The sequence below is a fragment of the Phaenicophaeus curvirostris genome, chromosome 6 (assembly GCF_032191515.1).
Source record: "Phaenicophaeus curvirostris isolate KB17595 chromosome 6, BPBGC_Pcur_1.0, whole genome shotgun sequence".
In the NCBI taxonomy this organism is placed as follows: domain Eukaryota; kingdom Metazoa; phylum Chordata; class Aves; order Cuculiformes; family Cuculidae; genus Phaenicophaeus; species Phaenicophaeus curvirostris.
Window position 1 is genome coordinate 1,020,111 of NC_091397.1, and position 21,771 is coordinate 1,041,881.

At 54.6% G+C, this 21,771-nt stretch overlaps 1 protein-coding gene across 1 annotated transcript in view; it reads left to right on the forward strand.

Moving 5' to 3' along the window:
* The first annotated feature begins 8,232 nt into the window (after positions 1-8,232).
* The window catches only part of SETD2 (SET domain containing 2, histone lysine methyltransferase), a 34,952-nt gene continuing 21,413 nt past the window's right edge, over positions 8,233-21,771 (forward strand). The window contains exons 1-10 of the mRNA XM_069859116.1: positions 8,233-8,298; positions 10,108-14,405; positions 15,568-15,699; positions 15,986-16,114; positions 17,483-17,606; positions 18,609-18,686; positions 18,793-18,890; positions 20,303-20,429; positions 20,849-20,983; positions 21,590-21,718. Of these exons, the coding sequence (XP_069715217.1) occupies positions 8,257-8,298; positions 10,108-14,405; positions 15,568-15,699; positions 15,986-16,114; positions 17,483-17,606; positions 18,609-18,686; positions 18,793-18,890; positions 20,303-20,429; positions 20,849-20,983; positions 21,590-21,718 (5,292 nt within the window). The 5' untranslated portion in view covers positions 8,233-8,256. The remainder of the gene's footprint in view (positions 8,299-10,107; positions 14,406-15,567; positions 15,700-15,985; positions 16,115-17,482; positions 17,607-18,608; positions 18,687-18,792; positions 18,891-20,302; positions 20,430-20,848; positions 20,984-21,589; positions 21,719-21,771) is intronic.

Consider the following 21,771-nt stretch of genomic DNA (forward strand, 5'->3'; position numbering starts at 1 on the left):
CAGGTGAAGGACCTTGGCCTTGGCCTTGTTGAACCTCGTGGAAGCGTTTGGTGGTGTCGGTGTGTTCGTAAATTGTGAAGTCACCTCGTTAGGGTGACGAAGCCCACGGAGATGGCGTGGCCAGCAGGGCCAGGGAGGTTCTTCTCCCTCTGGATTTGATGCTGGTGAGGCCACAGCTCGAATCCTGGGGTCAGTGCTGGGTCCCTCACTCCAAGAAAGACCTTGAGGGGCTGGAGAACGTCTGGAGAAGGGAACGGAGCTGGGGAGGGGCTGGAGAACAAGGGTTAGGAGTGTCCATCCCTGGAGGGGTTGAAGGGCCGGGTGGCCGAGGTGCTGAGGGACACAGGTCAGTGATTGATGGGGATGGTTGGACTCCATGATCCGGTGGGTCTCTTCCAACCTGGTGCTTCTAGGATTCTCTGAGATGTCATGGTTGCACCTCTGGGTGAAGCCTGCAGGAGGCATCTTCTCTCCTGCTTGAGATGCTGAGCGCAGGACCGGGTCCTCCAGCTTTGAGGAGAAGGGAAATATCTCCAAATAACCACACCGTGAAACATCTCCAAGCTGGGGGGCGCGGGTGGCACGCAGAGCAGATGTTTCCGCCTCGTCCAAGCTCCTCGGGTGGTGGGAGAAGCCCCCAAGGCCACTGGTGTGTCCCCCAGTCTCTCCTGGAGCAGGTTGGGCTTCTGCAAGGTACAGGATGATTGAGGAGGAGAAGAGGTGTGGGAGAGCAGTGGAGGAGAAGGACCTGGGGGGGTTGGTTGGACAGGAGCCAGCAGGGGCCCAGGGGGCCAAGAAGGCCAAGGGCATCTTGGCTTGGAGCAGAACTGGGGTGGCCACCAGGAGGAGCACGGGGATTGTCCCCATGGACTTGGTGAGGCCACAGCTCGAATCCTGGGGTCAATTCTGGGTCCCTCACTCCAAGAAAGACCTTGAGGGGCTGGAGAACGTCTGGAGAAGGGAACGGAGCTGGGGAAGGGGCTGGAGAACAAGGGTTGTGAGGAACAGCTGAGGAACCTGGTGTGGTTCCACCTGGAGAAGAGGAGGCTGAGGGGAGACCTCCTGGCTCTCTGCAGCTCCTGGAGAGGAGGTTGTGGTGAGGTGGGTGCTGGGCTCTTCTCCCAAGGGACAAGGGGTGGGAGGAGAGGACCTCAAGCTGCACCGGGGGGGGGTTGGATTGGACACTAGGGAATAGTTCTTCATGGAAAGGGCTCTCCAGGCCCCGCAGAGGATTCCCAGGGGGGTGGTGGAGTCTCCAGCCCTGGAGGGGTTGAAAAGCTGGGCAGATGTCATACCTGGGGCCGTGTTCTCCTGGTGGACTTCGCAGGGCTGGATCCCTGGTTGAACCTGAGGATCTTCAGGGTCTCTTCCAACCAGAAGCCGTTGAGCTGCGGCTCCAGGATGGGTTTTATCTGATACTTTGAGAAGAGCAGAATTTGCTTGTCCATGCAAGGAGGATCCTCCAGTCCCACGGGTGACGAGTCCTCCTGAAGGTCCATCCCTGCCGCTGGACTCAGGAGGTGAAGGAGAGGTAGAAACCCCCAGCTTCTCCTCCACAGAAGATGCTGTGGAGCCCCAGGGCCACCAGGGAGGAGTCCTCCCTCCCCTTGTCGCTGCCCACCGAGGGAGGAGCCCAACCCTCCTCTGCGAGAGGAGAGATCTTGGAGAGCTTTAGAGATACTTGGTGCTCCTCATGGTGGCTTCTCATGGAGTTTAAAGGTATTTGGTGCTCCTCGTGGTCTCAACTTCTCATGGAGCTTTAAAGGAATTTGGTGCTTCTCGTGGTGGCAACTTCTCATAGAGCTTTAAAGGTATTTGGTGCTCCTCATGGTGGCTTCTCATAGAGCTTTAAAGGTGTTTGGTGCTCCTCGTGGTCTCAACTTCTCATGGAGCTTTAAAGGTATTTGGTGCTTCTCATGGTCTCAACTTCTCATGGAGCTTTAAAGGTATTTGGTGCTCCTCGTGGTCTCAACTTCTCATGGAGCTTTAAAGGTATTTGGTGCTCCTCGTGGTCTCAACTTCTCATGGAGCTTTAAAGGTATTTGGTGCTTCTCGTGGTCTCAACTTCTCATGGAGCTTTAAAGGTATTTGGTGCTCCTCGTGGTCTCAACTTCTCATGGAGCTTTAAAGGTATTTGGTGCTCCTCGTGGTCTCAACTTCTCATGGAGCTTTAAAGGTATTTGGTGCTCCTCATGGTGGCTTCTCATAGAGCTTTAAAGGTATTTGGTGCTTCTCGTGGTCTCAACTTCTCATGGAGCTTTAGAGGTATTTGGTGCTTCTCGTGGTGGCAACTTCTCATAGAGCTTTAAAGGTATTTGGTGCTCCTCGTGGTCTCAACTTCTCATAGAGCTTTAAAGGTATTTGGTGCTCCTCGTGGTGGCTTCTCATAGAGCTTTAAAGGAATTTGGTGCTTCTCGTGGTCTCGACTTCTCATAGAGCTTTAAAGGTGTTTGGTGCTTCTCGAGGTGGGAACTTCTCATAGAGCTTTAAAGGTATTTGGTGCTTCTCGTGGTGGCAACTTCTCATGGAGCTTTAAAGGTATTTGGTGCTTCTTGTGGTCTCAACTTCTCATAGAGCTTTAAAGGTGTTTGGTGCTCCTCATGGTGGCTTCTCATAGAGCTTTAAAGGTATTTGGTGCTTCTCGTGGTCTCAACTTCTCATGGAGCTTTAAAGGTATTTGGTGCTTCTCGTGGCCTCAACTTCTCATAGAGCTTTAAAGGTATTTGGTGCTTCTCGTGGCCTCAACTTCTCATGGAGCTTTAAAGGTATTTGGTGCTTCTCGTGGTCTCAACTTCTCATAGAGCTTTAAAGGTATTTGGTGCTTCTCGTGGCCTCAACTTCTCATGGAGCTTTAAAGGTGTTTGGTGCTCCTCGTGGTGGCAACTTCTCATGGAGCTTTAAAGGTATTTGGTGCTTCTCGTGGCCTCAACTTCTCATGGAGCTTTAAAGGTATTTGGTGCTTCTCGTGGTCTCAACTTCTCATAGAGCTTTAAAGGTATTTGGTGCTTCTCGTGGTCTCAACTTCTCATGGAGCTTTAAAGGTGTTTGGTGCTCCTCGTGGTGGCAACTTCTCATGGAGCTTTAAAGGTATTTGGTGCTTCTCGCGGTGGCAACTTCTCATAGAGCTTTAAAGGTATTTGGTGCTTCTCGTGGTGGCAACTTCTCATGGAGCTTTAAAGGTATTTGGTGCTTCTCGTGGCCCCGAGCACAAAGGGAAGAGCAGGAGCCCTGTGCTAGGTGGTGGCTTTGGGAATTCCTGGGTTCTCCTGGGCTCCTGTGATGCTTCTCTTGGAGCAGACGACTGGAAATTGTCCTTAGCCAAGTCTTTTCCCTGAAGCAGAAAGTTCTGACTTCTCCAGGTTTCGGGTGGAGAAGAGAAGGCTCCAAGGAGACCTCAGAGCAGCTTCCAGCATGGAAAGGGCCTCCAGGATTCGAGCTGTGGCCTCACTAATACTGAGTCCATGGGGACAATCCCTTTTCTGCTCCTGCTGGCCACCCCAGGGCTGCTCCAAGCCAGGTTTGAAGCTGGAAGAGGGGAGATGGAGATGAGATCTTAGGAAGAAACCTTCTCCTGGGAGGGTCGAGAGACCCTAGTTGCCCAGAGGAATGGTGGCTGCTCATCCCTGGAGGTGTTGAAGGCCACGTTGGATGGAGCTTGGAGCAACCCGCTCCAGTTGAGGTGTCCCTGCCCATGGCAGGAGGTGGATCTGGATGATCTTTGAGGTCCCTTCAACCCGTTCTGTGATTTTCAGGTTTGGCTGCTCGGCCTCCTGGCACGGCCACTTCTCTCTGATCTATAATTCCAGGAGAACCTGGTTTTCTCCTCCTGCTCCAAACTTCCAGCTCCAAACGCCCATCAGATGTTCTTTAATCCACCAGATGGATTTGGGGAGAGCGGGAGGAGGAGGGATGAGCTTCAGGGCCAGGTAGACGCTCACCTTGACCTCCTTTTCTGGAGCCCCTTGGCTTCTTTTCAACCTTGTGTTTGAAGAAGGTGCGTTTGATGCTTTCAGTGATTTATTTTCCTCCTCCTGGCTGGGCTTTGGCCTTTCCTCGCTCCGCAGGATTGTTGATTAACTTCTCCTCTCGTTTTTTTTTCTCCTCTTGGTTGTTCATTATCCAGTTGAGGAGCAGCAACCACGGGGACGGATCTGGGTGTGAAGGAGAAAAGAAGGTTTCAAAGCAACTTCGAGGCCTCTTCCAAGTCATCTTGGGGACCTCGGAGTGTTTGGTTGGTCTCCACTGTGAGGCCAGGCTGAGAGAGTTGAGGTTCCTCACCCTGGAGAAGGCTCCAAGGAGACCTCAGAGCAGCTTCTAGGGCTGAAAGGGCCTCCAGGAAAGCTGGAGAGGGGCTTTTTCCAAGGGTGGAGGGCTTGAGATTGGAAGGAGAAGGTTTAGATGAGACTTGAGGAGATAATTCTTGATAAGGTGGTGAGACCCTGCCCCAGGTTTCCCTGAGAAGTTGTGGCTGCCCCATCCCTGGAGGTGTTGAAGGCCACGTTGGATGGAGCTTGGAGCCCCTGATCCAGTGGGAGGTGTCCCTGCTCAAGACATGGGGTTGGAGCTGGCTGGGCTTTGAGATCCCTTCCATCCCAACCCATTCCAGGATTCTATGAGCCACTCAACCCGTTCCACGACTCTCTGGTCCCACCTCCCTTCTCTTGCAGGACATTTCTGGCTGCTTTGACCTCAACCAAAGAGCCTGGAGGGTGGAATTTCCTCCACCCAGGGCTCAGGTTTTGCATTTTCTTTCTTTTCTTCTGAAAGCAAAGGGAACGGTCCATCCTGGGGCGGGGAATTGTCCATCAGGGGAATTGTCCAGGGGGGCAGGGCGGCTTTCAGATGGACCTATGCAAATGTCTCCACAATGCTCCAGCTTCAGCTTCCAGCTGGTTCCTCACCCCCCGCTGGGGCTGGGCCTTTGTGGGCTCTTGGATTGCAGCTGTGGAGATAAGAAAAGCTTCAAGCTTCCAGCTTTTGCTACTTTAAGAACTCAAAAATCCTTAAACGAGGAAGCCCAGGAGATGGAAGAGGTGAAGCTCTTGAGGTTTTGTCCTCCTGCAGCTTTTCTTCTTTAGATTTTGGTTGCCTGGAGGCTTTTTTCTTCTTTGTCCTCGTCTCCTTTTTTAGCATCAGCAAAGCCCTCTCTGAAACTGGAGAGGAGGCTCCTTCCCATCAAGTCTTGAAGCATCCGAGAAATGCTGGAGCTGCTAAACCTCAGCCTTCAAATCATAGAATCCTTTGGCTGGAGAAGATGGTTGAGGGCATCAGGTCCAACCGTCCCTGTGCACCACTAAACCAGATCCCGGAGCTCCTCGTCTACCCGGCTTTGAAACATCTCCAGGGATGGAGCCTCCACCACCTCCCTGGGCAGCCTCTGCTTGAGAGGCGTTGTAGGGAAGGAATAGTCCCTGATGTCCAATCGAAACCTCTTCTGGTGCACCTTGAGGCATCTCCTCTCATCTCCTTCCTTGGGAGAAGAGCCCAGCTCCCACCTCACCACAACCTCCTCTCCAGGAGCTGCACAGAGCCAGGAGGTCTCCCCTCAGCCTCCTCTTCTCCAGGCTGAACAACCCCAGGTCCCTCAGCTGCTCCTCACAACCCTTGTTCTCCAGCTCCTTCCCAATCTCCTTCTCCAGACGTTCTCCAGCCCCTCAAGGTCTTTCTTGGAGTGAGGGACCCAGCACTGACCCCAGGATTCGAGCTGTGGCCTCACCAAGTCCATGGGGACAATCCCTGTGCTTCTCCTGCTGGCCACGCGGGCTCTGCTCCAAGCCAAGATGCCCTTGGCCTTCTTGGCCCCCTGGGCCCCTGCTGGCTCCTGTCCAACCAACCCCCCCAGGTCCTTCTCCTCCAGGCCCTTTCCAGCCAGCCTTCTCCTAGGCTGGAGCTGCCCAGGGTTCTTGTGCCCCAAGTTCCTGGTGGAACCTCAGCCCGTTGCTCTCAGCCCATGGATCCACCTTGTTGAGCTCCCTCTCTGTGGGAAACCAAGCGTGTGTTCAGCTGGATCTCCAGCTCCCGGACGCTCGTGTTGCTCCTCGGGCTCGTAACGTGGGGATTTGATGTAACTTCAAAGGCAGCGTGGGAGGAATTTGGCGAAGGGGCTTTTTTTGAGGGAGCAGCGACACGTTCGCTCGTTTGGAGGATCTAGTTATATTTTTTTTTTCATCTGGGGTGAAGGAAAAGGCTAGAACGGGGCCAGAGGAGGCCACGGAGATGATCCGAGGGCTGGAGAACCTCTGCAGTGAGGCCAGGCTGAGAGAGTTGGGGTTGGTCAGCCTGGAGAAGGCTCCAGGGAGACCTTAGAGGAGCTTCCAGGACTGAAAGGGGCTCCAGGAAAGCTGAGGAGCAGTTCTTGATCTGGGATGGGATGAGGGGAAGGGTTTGAAGCTGAAAGAGGAGAGATGGAGATGAGATCTTAGGAAGAAATGTTCTCCTGGGAGAGTGGGGAGGCCCTGGAGTAAGTTGTCTAGAGAAGCTGTGGCTGCCCCATCCCTGGAGGTGTTGAAGGCCACGTTGGCTGGAGCTTGGAGCCCCTGCTCCAGTGGGAGGTGTCCCTGCCCGTGGCAGGAGGTGGAACTGGATGATCTTTGAGGTCCCCTCAACCCAACCCATTCTACCATCATCAAATCCAATGTTCACGTTGGGTCTTGATGCCCCAGACCCCAACGTGCTTCTCGCCCCTTGTAGAAACTTGCATTTCGCCTCCAAAATACGTGACTGGCCACAACGTGGATCTCCTGGAACTCGAAAACTCCACGTTCGGAAGCGAAACCTCCTTCCAGGCTCTAATTTATGTTCTCTGAGGGCTTCTGACCTCCTCCAGGTCACCAGCGCTTTGAATTCCTTGCTTGCTTAACCCCGTTCAATCACGCTCCTGCCCTCGGGTGCTCCTCAGCTTGTTTAAACCCGGGGCTGATGTTTCCTCAAGGAAAACAAACCCTGTTCTTGCTGTTCTAAGAATGATTTGTAGCCTATTAATTAGCTTCGTCAACTGGACGTTGACTGCTGGTGGTTGGGCTTCCCCCCAGGTTGCTCCTCGTTCTCTGGTGACGATGATTGAAATGAAGGAATGGGTGGTTCTTGACCATGTTGGGTTTCTACCTTATGAAGAAACCAAGAGTTTTGGCTTTATTTTTTGGCCACGGAGATGATCCAAGGGTTGGAGAACCTTGAGGACATGCTGGGAAAGTTGGGGTTGCTTAGGAGAAGACCTTAGAGCAGCTTCCAGGACTGAAAGGGCCTCCAGGAAAGCTGGGGCGGGACTTTTTCCGGGGGCCTGGGGTGGTGGGATGAAGGGAAATGGCTTTAGGTTGGAAGGGGAAGATTTAGACGAGCCAATATGAAGAAGTTCTTCACCATGAGGAGGCCCTGAACAGGTTGCCCAGAGAAGCTGTGGCTGCCCCATCCCTGGAGGTGTTGAAGGCCACGTTGGATGGAGCTTGGAGCAACCTGACCTGGTTGGAGGTGTCCCTGCCCACAGCAGAGGGTTGGAACTGGATGATCTTGAAGATTCCTTCCAACCCAACCCGTTCTTCCGATTCCATGAATTGTCCTGTTCTTCCTCCTTCCTTGTAGGAGAAACCTCTTTGCTCGTGGTATCAGAGTGAAGAACTTGAGAAGCAGAGAGATATTGGGCTTGTCCATTGGCTCCGCGTCGTCAGGTTGGGTTGGGATCGAGCTGCTGCTCCAAATGAGTTGATTGTCGAGTAGCTAATTGCTAAAATACTCATTAATTAGCACTAAGCATCATCCAGAGTGTTCGTACGGCATCCAGGGCTTCATAAATGTCTTCAATTCCTGGTGGTGGGAGAGGTTTCCACTGGTTTTTGGCTTCTAAGAAACCCACTAAACTTGAAGGGCGACCAACCTCACCTTCCTAAGGCTCATTCCCAAGACTTTTATAGCCGACTCTTAATTCTTTGAGCCGAGACCTCTGCAAGGTCTCTTGATCTAAGCTTCTACCTGGTTTTCCAACCTGTAGAAGACACCTCCAAGCTACCATGTCGCTCAGAAGACGTTTGCTCTGTCCACGTCCTTCCGTGTTGAGTTTATTGAGCTTCTAAACCACGTTCCTTTCCAGAAGTGGTCGCCCTTTATGCTTGACCACCGGGTGATGGTGGAAGGACCTTCGTTTAGAGCAGGGTTGGTGGTGGCTTTGCTCCGTGTCTCCCGTTTGGAGCTCTGAAGATCTGATGGGACCTTTTTTTTGGTTTCGCTCCGTGTTTTACCCTTTGCTTTTGTGTTTTCTCTTGCATGTTCCCTCGTCTGGATCCCAACAGAGAAGAAGAAAATGAGGTGAGTAAAGGAGGTTCCGTTCTTGATGTCACCCTGAGACAACCCGCTTCGTTTCACCTCTTGATTCTTGAGTTGAGGGTGAGGTTGAAGGTCCAGAGAAACGTATCTAGATGAAGCTCAACGTGAGCAGAGTGGGAGGAGAGTTGAGAACCCAAACGTGGCCTGGGCTGCATCCAGAGCCGTGGGACCAGCAGGGAGGGAGGGGATTGTCCCCTCTGCTCCTCTCGGGGAGACCTCAGCTGGAGGGTTGGGGCCAGGGCTGGAATCCTCAGCAGGAGAAGGAGATGGAGCTGTTGGAACGGGGCCAGAGGAGGCTCCAAGGATGATGCGAGGGCTGGAGAACCTCCCGTACGAGGACAGGCTGAGAGAGTTGGGATGTTCAGGAGAGAAGGCTCCATGGAGACCTTAGAGCAGCTTCTAGTGCTGAAAGGGCCTCCAGGAAAGTTGGGGAGGGACTTTTTCCAAGGGGCTGAAGTGACAGGATGAGGGGAAGGGCTTTAAATTGGAAGGAGAAGATTTCCATGAAACATTAGGAAGAAATTCTTCATGATGAGGGTGGGGAGGCCCTGGAAGGGGTTGCCCAGAGAAGCTGTGGCTGCTCCATCCCTGGAGGTGTTGAAGGCCACGTTGGATGGGGCTTGGAGCCCCTGGTCCAGTGGGAGGTGTCCCTGCCCATGGCAGGGGTGGAACTGGCTGATCTTTGAGGTCCTTCCTAATCGAACCCAGCCTGATTCTGTGATAAAATGAACTGGGGTTGGTTTGGGATTCCTGCTCTTCAGTGCTTAAACCCAAGAAAAAATGGAAACGCCTTCAAGTCTTCTTCTGCCATCCCCACCCAGGGATGTGAGAGCAGAGCACAGCGAGGCCCTTGAGTCATTTGGAGTTGGTAGGTGCCGCTTTCCGTGCTGGAAGACGATGATTTAAGGACTTTGTAAAAGAAAAGTTTGTTGCGTGTGGAATTTGGAGGGTCCGGAACGGTTTGGGATGTCGCAGAATCATGGAATTGCTTGGTTGGAAAAGACCTTTGAGATCGTCAAGTCCAACCGTACCCATCTATGGAGACACCAGCTCCTTGAGCACCTCATCTCCCCATCTTCTAAACCCCTCGTGGGATGGGGACTCCACCACCTCCCCGGGCTGGAGAAGGGAACGGAGCTGGGGAAGGGGCTGGAGAACAAGGATTGGGAGCAGCTGAAGGACCTCAGGGGGGTTCAGCCTGGAGAAGAGGAGGCTGAGGGGAGACCTCATTGCTCTCTCCAACTCCCTGGGAGGAGGTTGTGGAGAGGAGGGAGCTGGGCTCTTCTCCCAAGGGACAGGGACAAGAGGAATGGCCTCAAGCTCCACCAGGGCAGGTTCAGGTTGGACATCAGGAGAAATTTCTTCATGGAAAAGGTTCTCTTCCCTGGCAGAGGCTGCCCAGGAGGTGGTGGAGTCTCCATCCCTGGAGGGGTTTAAAAGCCGGGGAGATGAGGTGCTCAAGGATCTGGTTTAGTGGTGGACAGGGACGGTTGGACTCGGTGATCTCCAAGGTCTTTTCCAACCAAACAATCCTACGATGCCATGACCTCAAAGGCCTCTCTGCCATGGGCAGGGACACCTCCCACCCATCAGGTTCTCCAACCCCATCCAACGTGGCCTTCAACGCCTCTTGGTAACCCCTGGGGAAGCGACTGTTGCCTCCAGCCCAGGGCTTCGATTTCTCTTCTATCTTCATGAAAAATCAGGAGGAAATTGTTGACTTTGCTGTAAAATCGAGTTAGAAACCTCCTCAAACGGTTCCTCCAACTGCGTCTTCTTTTTCTTCTCCAGGGGAAGCCTGAAACCGTGCAGAAAGGTGGTTTTATCAAAGGCCCCGTCTTCAAAGGCGTCGCTTCCAGTCGCTTCTTGCCCAAAGGCACCAAAACGAAGGTGAACCTTGAGGAGCAAGGAAGACAAAAAGTGTCTTTCAGCTTTAGTTTAACCAAGAAAACGTTACCGAATCGTTTTCTTTCTGGTCTCGGAACGGAGAAACAAAATGAAAGTGCGAATTCTCCGGCTTCGCCCCTTCCGACTGACTCCAACGCCAAAACTAAAATGGACCTGGGCGACGCCGCCGGTTCAGCCGAGGAGGCTTCGCCTCCGAAACCCAAGGTAGAATTAGGAAAGATCCATTTTAAAAAGCATTTAATTAACGTCACGGCGAAACCGCCACCAGCGCCGCCGCCGCCGGTGACGGAACCGATGGCCTCGGCTGTGGATTTTCCTTCAACGCCGCCGCCTCCTCCTCCTCCGATGGCGTCGCCGATGCCGGTTCCGGCGGCTTTGCCGGTGACGTTGATGTCGATGCTGTTCCTCTCGCCGCCCGCGGGAGGCGACGTCCAAGCTTCGAAGGATCCTGTGGGATCTAAGGAGGCTTCGGAGCCCGATGTCAAGCAGGAGGTGGCATCGCGGGGTTCGGAAGAAGGAGGGACTCCAACCGCGACGGAGCAGGCGGAGAGAACGTCCCAGAAGGATGATTCCCATATTGGGAAAGACGATGAGGTTGCTGATGGCTCCAAGGGTGCTTCTCTCGGCTCTCGGAGACAAGGCTCCAAGAGGAAGTTCTCCCAGTCCGAAGGTGCCCAACCGGGCTCTGAGTCCGATGAAGATTCCGTGAGGACCAGCTCCAGCCAGAGGTCCCACGAGCTGAAGGTTTCCGCTGTGGAAAAGGAGAGAGAACCCAGACGAAGCTCCACGTCCCTCCGAGGTGACGACCCGGGCAAGTCCTCCTCGCGTTCCAAGTCGGACAGGGAGGAGAAATACTCGAGTTATTCCAAATCGGAGCGAGATTCGCGCTATTCGTCTTCTCGTTTGCGATCGGAGCGAGAGCGAAGGCGAAGCCGTTCTCGTTCCCGCTCGGAGCGCAGCTCTCGAACCGGTTCCTCTTACTCCCGATCGGAGCGTTCGCACTACTACGACTCGGAACGTCGATACCACCGAGGTTCTCCCTACAGGGAAAGGTCGAGATATTCCCGCTACGCCGAGAGCCGGACGCGCGACAGCTCCGATTCCGAGGACGATTACAGGAGGACCCATTCCAGATCGAGCGACTCGAGGCGGACCTCGTCCCACTCCTCCTCCTACCGCGACTCCAGATCTTCTTACGGCAAATCCGAGCGAGACGGCAAAGCGGAGTCGTCTCACGGCGACGTGGAGCGGAGAGGGAGGTCGTCTTCTTCGAAAACGGAGCGAGAGTCTAAAAGGGCTTCGGAAAGCGAAGCCTCCAAAAGGTGCTCACCCCTCGACGAGCTCGTTTATCGGAAGGGGACGTCCCACTCGAAGCCCGACAGCAATGTGAATCCCTCCCGCTATAAATCCACCCCTTCCAAAACCCCCAAGGTGGAGAAATTGAAGAGTTCTTTCTGTTGTACAGAATCCAGCGAGGAAATCAAAGCGCAATCTAATTCTCTAGATGTCGAGACCTCGTGGCTGAAGATTGAGGAGGTCAGGGTGTCCCTCAGAAGAGCCGAAAGGGAGAAGGCTCTTTCTCCGTTAAACCCCTTCGATGATTTCCCTGCCTTGAAGAAGTTGGAGGAGTCCAAAGGGGATTGGGCCGACTCCAAATCCGAGGAGCTCGCGGGAAACGAACGCCAGGAGCAAGAAGCTTCGTTAAAGGTGACGCGGGAGCCGTTAACGTCTTTGCCCGTGGAGCTGAGCGTAACGGGGTCCCCAGAGGACGAAGCTGGTGGTTTGGCCTCTTCTAGTGTCTCCAAACCAGAAGATGCGGCCACGTCTTTGGAGAATAACGTGTCTCGATCGGAAGCGTCGCCCGTCGCGAAGATAAATCCATCGTATCCGTCACCATCTAACGGGTTTGAGAGCGCGGCCGTCCCTCCGGAGCAAGAACCAGACGATTCTCAGGTCCAGTCCAGTGATTGCAACGCTCTCCTCGTGCAAGCGGAGCCTCCGCTCCCGCAGCAGAAAGCGGCGACTCTCCCTTCGCCCCTCGTGAACGTCGATCCCGCTAAACTTGGCCTCCAAAAGCTTGAGGAGCAGCCGACTCCGGGTGACCAAACCAAAGAAGCGGATTTTTGCTACGTTTCCGATGCTGCTTTGGGTCATTCGGAAGTTGAGATCGAAGCGGAAGCGGCAGGTTTCAAAGAAACATCCGAGATTTTCTTGGACGTGCAGGTGGAGCCGGAGACGGTGACGTGTGGGTGTGAGAACGCGGAGGATCAGCGTGAGAAGTCAACGTGGGACGTCGAGCGCGGTCATCGTGCCTCTAAAATGAGTTTGGCAGCGGAAAGCTCGAGCGCGGCTCCTTCCCGCGATGGTTGTTCCTCGCGGCTCAGCTCGGACCATCATCCCGTCGCGGGGCAAAGCGTCTCTTCCAAATGGGACGTGCCACCTCCCGATGGACACCAGGAGCTCTTCCAGCATTCGGAAGCTGAAGAGATGCTCGAGGTGGACGCTCAAGGCGTTGATCTTGGTTGTGCAAGAGGCGCCGCGTCCTTCCGAGATGAACATTCCTACTATTCGGAAGCGCCTCTGGAGAACCTCAACGGGGAGGAGGTGGTGGAAGAAGGAGCCGTTTCCAGCGAGAGGCTCGGGCTGGATGATTCGGGACCTGGAAGTCTCGGTGTCTTAGCTGAGAAAGGTGAAGGAAACGACCCTTTGGTGGCTTCGGCTTTTCCCGCTGCCTCGTTTCCGGCTTGCGATGTGGTCCTCGCGGCGGAAGAGCCGGAGCCGGCGCCTCAAGCCGCCACGTGCGACAGCAGCGGCAACGCCTCCGATTTCGTCGCCGCCGGCCACGAGGCTTATTCGGACGCGAGCGAGAGCGAGGAGAGCGAGACGGACGACTCGGATTCCGACGACGGGACCCCACGGAAACGTCTCCAGTCGGTCGTGGTTGTACCAAAGAACTCGACCATCGCCACGGAGGAGAGCGGCCCCGGCTCCTCGCGGGGCAACCAGGGCACCCGGCGCTTCTCGGATCATTGGGATGAAGAGCGACCGGAGCCCAGTAGAACCTACTACGAGGAGAGAGCGGAGAGCGTGGCGAGTAAGGGTGGTCTCCACGCGGAGAGTAGATGTTCTCCAAGAGGGATGGAGAAGAGTCCAGCGACTTCGACGGAGCTCGGCAGGAAGGAGGCTGAGGAGCTGCGGCCGGCTCCGTGTCAGGCTCAGAGCGACGGCGTTGACAGCACGAGCCAAGCGGACCTCGTGGCCGATCCCCACGGCAAAGCCGACCCGGATGAGACCGTCACCTTGAAGGAGCTGATGTCCTCGGCGAGAGCGAGCGAGCGAGCAGACGACCGACCGGAGAGTTTGGCAAGCGCCGAGAAATCCCACCGCGAGACGAGCTCGGCCAGGCCCGACAGCAGGGAGGGGAACGATGGGTTCAAGCAGCCCGGCGGTGGAGATCTCTCCGGGCTGGATGGACTTCAAGCCGCTGGAGATGTAGGTGGGGTGGGCTGGGACTTGGCCCAGTCGGAGAAGCCCAGTAGCACCTACCAGCAGCCCGATAGCAGCTTCGGGGTCTACTCGGGGTACATTTACCAGCCGGGCTCGCAGAGCTACTGGCAAGGAAACGGTTACTGGGACACGAGGGCCACCACCAGACCTTCTCCGGTGACTTACGACCGACTCCAAGGCCAAGTCCCCGATTCCCTCACGGAAGATCACGAGGAGTTCGAAGAAGAGGACGATGGTTGGGACGCCGAGTGCAAAGCTCGTTTTCCCAGCCCTTCAATTAAATCCCAAGAGGCTGGAGAGAAAGAAACGGGCTCGGTTCAAGCTCACGAGATCAGCAGCAACTCCACCAAGGAGCCGCTTCCTGGTGGCGGCGAGAAGAAGGACGACGAGGTGAAGGTGGTGGAGAAAAACGATGCGAAGGAACGGGCTCCGCCAAAAAAAAGATGCCCGGAGGTGGAGAGCGACTCCGAGAGCGACGTGGACTCGAGGGAGAAGAAGAAGACGAAGCCCGAGGGGGATCAAGGAGAGTTGGCGCCCCAGGACTCCTCCATGGTTGGGCGACCGTGTATCATGGACGACTTCCGAGACCCCCAGCGCTGGAAGGAGTTTGCCAAGCAAGGCAAGATGCCTTGTTACTTTGATCTTATTGAGGAGAACGTCTACTTGACGGAAAGGTAACTCGTTTTTTATCTTCTTTGTCCCGTTTCCTGAAGATATTTTTGGTTTCAACCAACATTTGGTTCTGTTGTGACCTTATTTACGTCACGTTCCCTACGTGGTTGGACTCGATGATCCGCTGGGTCTCTTCCAACCTGATGATTCCATGATCTGGCAAAGCAGCTCCTAGAGGACCTGATGCTGGGCAAGTGTTTAACCTCCCCTAGATGTCTTCTCCTGAACAGAAAACGCTTGTAGGGCCCAAGCAGACTCTGGTGGAGAGATTGGAGGATATAGAATCATGGAACGGGTTGGGTTGGAAGGGACCTTAAAGATCATCCAGTTCCACCTCCTGCCCTGGGCAGGGACACCTCCCGCTGGATCAGGGGCTCCAAGCTCCATCCAACCTGGCCTTCAACACCTCCAGGGATGGGGCAGCCACAACTTCCTTGAGCAACCTGTTCCAGGGCCTCCCCACCATCATCATGAAGAATTTCTTCCTAATGTCTCATTTAGGTCTCCTTCCAATTTAAAGCCGTTCAACCCCATCCTGTCACTCCAGCCCCTTGGAAAAAAGTCCCTCCCCAGCTTTCCTGGAGCCCCTTTCAGCCCTAGAAGCTGCTCTAAGGTCTCCTCGGAGCCTTCTCCAGGCTGAACATCCCAACTCTCTCAGCCTGGCCTTGGACGGGAGGTTCTCCAGCCCTCGCATCATCCTTGGAGCCTCCTCTGGCCCCGTTCCAACAGCTCCATCTCCTTCTCCTGCTGAGGACTCCAGAGCTGGCCCCAACCCTCCAGCTGAGGTCTCCCCGAGAGGAGCAGAGGGGACAATCCCCTCCCTCCCTGCTGCCCACGCTGCTCTGGATGCAGCCCAGGACACGGGGGGTTTCATGTTGAGCTCACATGGAGCTTCTCCCCCCCAGCCCCCCGAGTCCTTCTCCTCAGGGCTGCTCTCCAGCCCATCACCCCCAGCCTGGATTGAACCCGGGGGTTGCCCCGACCCAGGGGTGGGACCTTCCCTTGGCCTGGTTGCCCCTCCTGAGGGTCTCCCAGCCCCACTTCTCCAGCCTGGCCAGGTCCCTCTAGAGGGTAGATGAAGTTCCTCCAGGAACATCTACTAGAGGAGTCATTTCTCTACCCAGATTCTATCTGACTTGACTTTTAATGATTTCTCCTCCTCAGGAAGAAGAACAAATCCCACCGAGATATCAAGCGGATGCTGTGCGAGTGTCCTCCTCTCTCCAAGGAAGAACGAGCCCAGGGCGAGGTTGCTTGTGGAGAAGATTGTCTCAACCGCCTGCTCATGATCGAGTGGTGAGTGCTGTTTCCTGATACCCACCTGGCCGAGAAGGTTGTTTCCCGTCTCAGATGAGTCACTGTCGATCTGAACGTGAATCCTGGGGTCAGTTCTGGGTCCCTCGCTCCAAGAAAGACCTTGAGGGGCTGGAGAACGTCTGGAGAAGGGAACGGAGCTGGGGAAGGGGCTGGAGAACAAGGGGTGTGAGGAGCAGCTGAGGGACCTGGGGGTGTTTGACCTGCAGAAGAGGAGGCTGAGGGGAGACCTCAGGGAGACCTGATCTCTTCTCTTTCCTTCCCTCAGTTCCTCCAGGTGCCCAAACGGCGACTTCTGCTCCAACAGGCGCTTCCAGAAGAAGCAACACGCGGACGTCGAGGTGATCCTCACCGAGAAGAAGGGCTGGGGGCTCCGAGCCGCTAAAGATCTCCCATCGTAAGCTTTTGCTCTTTGAGCGACGTCCTCCTGCCCTTCCATTCCCTTGGGAACGGGGAATAAGTTGGGTTTCCGAATAGGTTTGTTGAGGTTCTTCCAGCTTTATAAACCATCTTCGACCTCCAGGAGGTGTCCCTCTTAGTCAGAAGCAGCTACAGATCTTCTAACCGTGTGGTGGATCTCCCGCTCTGCTCTTCTCATCTCGGTTGAGTTATTGTAGACCTGACCATGAGCCAGAGGTGGCCCAGGTGGCCAAGGAGGCCACCAGCCTCCTGCTTGGATCAGCCCTGGGGTGGCCAGCAGGAGCAGGGAAGGGATTGTCCCCCTGGTGAGGCCACAGCTCGAATCCTGGGGTCAGTTTTGGGTCCCTCACTCCTAGAAAGACCTTGAGGGGCTGGAGAACGTCCGGAGAAGGAGATTGAGAAGGATCTGGAGAGCAAGGGCTGTGAGGAGCAGCTGAGGGACCTGGGGCTGGTTAGCCTGGAGAAGAGGAGGTTGAGGAGAGACCTCATGGCTCTGTGTAGCTCCTGGAGAGGAGGTTGTGGTGAGGTGGGTGCTGGGCTCTTCTCCCAAGGAACAAGGGGTGGGAGGAGAAGAGGTGGCCTCAGGCTGCACCAGGAGAGGTTCAGATTGGACATCAGGGAATATTTCTTCCTGGAAAGGGCTCTCAGGCCCTGGCAGAGGTTGCCCAGGAGGTGGTGGAGTCTCCATCCCTGGAGATGTTCAAAAAAATGTGAGACTCCACCTGGAGTCCTGAGTCCACAAAGATGATCTGAGGGCTGGAGAACCTCTGCTCTGAGACCAGGCGGAGAGAGTTGGGCTTGTTCAGCCTGGAGAAGAGAAGGCTCCAAGGAGACCTTAGAGAGACCTGGTTGCGCTGCAGAACATCAACGTTGGCTTCTGAGTGGAGGGATGAGGAGTCGTCCTCTTCCATCTCGGCTTTTCGCTTCAACTTCCCTGTGGTCAAAAAGGAGATTTTCCTCCCTTCACCCACCGAGGTGCAACCAGGTTTTTCATTCCAGCTGAGGGCAAACCACCCACCTGCACCTTCTCTTCATCCTCCTCGTGTTCTTCTTCACGTCACCCACGAGATCTTCCTCTTTTGGAGGAGAAACCCTGCGTGGAGAGGAGTTTTATCCTTGTCCCTTGGCTTTTTTACCCTTGTGACAGCGTAAAAACATCAATTTTTTTAGAATCTCTTGAGACGAAGACACGTGAGAAACCTCTTTGTCCCACCAGCATAAGCAGGTTCCACCTCGCGTTGAGAGATTTGGTTTCGAACGCCGGGAATTCTTCGTTCCTCAGCGTTTCTTGCTTGTGGCTAAACCCAGTGATGCTTTTTTTTTTTAATCCTCTTGCATTTCGCAGCAACACGTTCGTCTTGGAGTATTGTGGAGAAGTCTTGGACCACAAGGAGTTCAAAGCTCGCGTGAAGGAGTATGCGCGGAACAAGAACATTCATTACTACTTCATGGCGCTGAAGAACGATGAGGTGAGAGTTGTGAGCGCTGGGCTTGGTCTGAGGGGACGTTGGTTGGAGGCCTCGAGGGCCCCCTGAGCGAGTCTGGGGGTGACACTGAGCTGGGTGGGAGCTGGATCTGCTGGAGGGTCGGGAGGCTCCAAAGGGACCTGAACAGGCTGGATCCATGGGCTGAGACCAACGGGATGAGGTTCCACCAGGAACTTGGGGCACAAGAACCCTGGGCAGCTCCAGCCTAGGAGAAGGCTGGCTGGAAAGGGCCTGGAGGAGAAGGACCTGGGGGGGTTGGTTGGACAGGAGCCAGCAGGGGCCCAGGGGGCCAAGAAGGCCAAGGGCATCTTGGCTTGGAGCAGAGCCGGCGTGGCCAGCAGGGCCAGGGAGGTTCTTCTCCCTCTGGATTTGGTGCTGGTGAGGTCACACCTTGCATCCTGGGGTCAGTTCTGGGTCCCTCACTCCAAGAAAGACCTTGAGGGGCTGGAGAACGTCTGGAGAAGGGAACGAAGCTGGGGAGACCCCAAGACCCCACTAGAAACATCCTGAAGCTACCAGAAGGTTTTTCCTAAGGAGAGGAAGCTCTGGCTGGCTTCGTGTCCCTCATACCTTACGTTGGTTTAACCCATCGCTCCGTTCCCACCTGGTTTAAGAGCGACCTTCTAGCTTAACTCGATCCCAGGGCCTCAAAGAGGACAAATGAACCGGATGAGGTTCCACCAGGCCAAGTGTTGAGCCCTGGAACAGGTCACCCAGAGCAGTGGTGGCTGCCCCATCCCTGGAGGTGTTGAAGGCCACGTTGGATGGAGCTTGGAGCAACCTGCTCCAATGGGAGGTGTCCCTGCCCATGGCAGGAGGTTGGAACTGGCTGATCTTTGAGTTCCTTCCAACCCAAACCCTCCTAGGATTCCACGATCCGTTGATTCCATCCACCGCGGGGTCTTCGTCGCTCTCCTCCTCGCTGTTTCTTCGCCGGGTGGACGGAAGGAACCTCTTTCACTCTTGTTTCTTGCTTCTTCGCAGATCATCGATGCCACCCAGAAGGGAAACTGCTCGCGCTTCATGAACCACAGCTGCGAACCCAACTGCGAGACCCAGAAGGTAAAACCTTCTCCCTCAGAGCCACCTTTATCAGCGACGTCTCGGTAATTCCGAGCGAAACCGGAGCTTGTGGAATAACTTGTCACCTTCCTTCTTCTCGCTCTAGTGGACGGTGAACGGGCAGCTCCGGGTTGGCTTTTTCACCACCAAACTGGTTCCCTCAGGCTCGGAGTTGACCTTCGATTATCAATTCCAGAGATACGGGTAGGTTTTAATTCTCCTTATTCGACCTTCCTCGTTTAACGAAGCGCGGTCGTAATTAACTGCAATTTAACTCTACAAAGCTACTTGGAGCAACTTCCGTTCTTCACCGAGGAGAGAAGTTTCCTGGTGATGGAACGTGGTGGTTTATTCTCCTTTTGTTCCTCTGGTGCCGCTTCCCGGCTCGTTATGTTGACTCTTCCTCTTCTCTCTCTAATTATTAATTACCCGAGCTCCAGACCTTGCAATCCTCTTAAATAATGAGTCTTCTTCCCCTCCCACCGCTCGTTTACCACCTTGCAGGTACTTGTGGAGCTGTAAAAGCCCAGTAGAAAGCACCTAGGATGGTGGTGGAGTCCTCATCTCCAGAGGGTTTAGAAGATGGAGTTCAGGGATCTGGTTGAGTTGTGGACGCGTCTGGTTGGACTCGATGATCTCAAAGGTCTTTTCCAACCAAGCGATTCTGTGAAACCACTTAGTGTTCTCACTCTGGGATGTCTGGAGATGTTCTACCTGGTGTTCCTGGTCATGGAAAACGCCTCCTGTAAGCAGAGAGTGGTGGGAATCATAGAATCGTAGAATCGTTTGGGTTGGAAGGGACCTTAAAGATCATCTAGTTCCAACCTTCTTCCATGGGCAGGGACATCCCCACTAGATCAGGCTGCAAGGAGACCTTAGAGCAGCTCCCAGGGCTGAAAGGGGCTCCAGGAAAGTGGAGAAGGACTTTTTCCGAGGGTCTGGAGTGACAGGACGAGGGGGAACGGCTTGAAATTAGAAGATTTAGGTGGGACAATAGGAGGAAGTTCTTCACGATATGGGTGAGGAGAACCTGGTTGTCCAGAGCAGTGGTGGCTTCTCCATCCCTGGAGGTGTTGAAGGCCACGTTGGATGGAGCTCAGAGCCACCTGCTCCAGCGGGAGGTGTCCCTGCCCATGGCAGGAGGTTGGAATTAGCTGATCTTTAAGGTCTCTTCCAACTCAAACCATTCTATGATTCTGTATCCACGGAAGAAAGATCTTCCACCTCGATTTCACCTCTTCCCTGAATCCTCAGCTTGTTCTTTATTCTTTTTCGAGCAATAAAATGTCTTTTTCCTAACGAATCGATCATCTCCGTTGACTGCTACGTGTGGTGAGACCTTAAGAGACCTCAACCTCTTGCCTTTTCCTTTCTGGTTCTTGGTTCTTCACCCTCAGAGGAGCTGGAACTGAGGGCAGGTTTGGTTTCCAGCTGAGACCACGCGAGACGATGGTCGCGATGTAAGAAACAAAGAGGTTTTTTTTGAATTTTTAGTGGTTGGAAAGACCTTGTCATGGAGAGAAGCTTCTTCGGGGTTGCTCCTAAGGGGAAGGTGAAGGAACTGGTTGTGGTTGAGGTTGATCTGTTGTCTCGTTGCTCTGTGTCTTCACCGACAGGAAGGAGGCTCAGAAGTGTTTCTGCGGCTCAGCCAACTGCCGGGGCTACCTGGGAGGAGAGAACCGGGTCAGCATCCGAGCCGCTGGAGGGAAGATGAAGAAGGAACGTTCCCGCAAGAAGGACTCGGTGAGTCCCGTCTTGCTTTTGAAGAGCAACAGCAGCCAACGGTTGGACCCGGGCTTGATCCTCTCGCTCTCTCTCCGAGTCTTCTTCTGGGATCAATGACTCCTCACGACCTCGAGGTGCAGAGATTTTGTGGCTGCCCCATCCCTGGAGGTCTTGAAGGCCACGTTGGATGGGGCTTGGAGCAACCTGATCAGTGGGAGGTGTCTCTACCCGTGGGTTGCAACCTGCTGGGCTTTGAGGTCCCACCTAACCCAACCCATCTCTGGTTTTCTGATTAAACCGAAGCCATTCTTCTTCTCCTGGAGCTCAGGAGAGGCTTCTCCTGGCTCTTGAAGCCAAGGAACGGGTTGTCTCTTCCATCGCGTTGGGTGGGATGAGCCCGGTGTGACCTGAGACTCGTTTCCCTTTGGCTCTTGTAGGTGGACGGGGAGCTGGAAGCTCTGCTGGAGAACGGAGAAGGTCTCTCCGATAAGAACCAAGTTCTCAGCTTGTCCCGGCTCATGGTTCGCATCGAAACTTTGGAGCAGAAGCTCACGTGCCTCAAGCTCATCCAGGTGAGGAGGGTCCACCTGAAGGAGAGGAACCCGAGGAGCATCCTCGGGCTCTTGTTCGAGGAGAAGGTGGAAGGTGGCAGTGAGATCTCCCTTGTGCCACCATCTCAAGGGGTTTTCTTGGCTTGCAGCTGGTCTGTGATCTCCACCTTTCCCTCGTTTTCTATCTGATGGAGCTTGAGTGGTGACACCAAGCGCCCGTTTCTAGAAGCAGATGGTACCTGTGGGTCTTGAGGTGTAAACGTGGAGTTTGGTGGCTTCAAATCCGCTCTCTTCAAGGTCATCCTCTATTTTTTTAGCTGCGATTGACTTCAGATGAGTTCAACCACCTTTCTGGGCAGCTCCTTATCTCATTAAGCTTTATCTCCAGAGGGAGTTGTCCACCAGGTAATGGTTATGATGGTTTTTCATGAATTATCTCTCCAACCCAAGCAGTTCGAGCCACTCAAATTATCTTAGACGTGCGCTCGTCTCGGTAGGTGCCACGTTCTGGCTTCTCCAAGGGGTTGGACCAACAACATCAGCCCCGTTGAGCCGTTTGGTGTGGAAGTGAAAGCTTCTAAGTCTCTGACCGGTCCCATCGAGCCTTTCTACCTTTGGTTCCTCCAGAACACCCACTCGCAGGCCTGCCTGAAGTCCTTCCTGGAGTGTCACGGCTTGTCCCTCCTCTGGATTTGGATGACGGAGTTGGGGGATGGGAGAGGAAGCTCCGCCAACAACTTGAAGTTGCAGCTGGAGGTCAGTAGGTCCCTCGCGGTCGAGGCTTTCCGAGCCGAATAGGTTTGACTAGA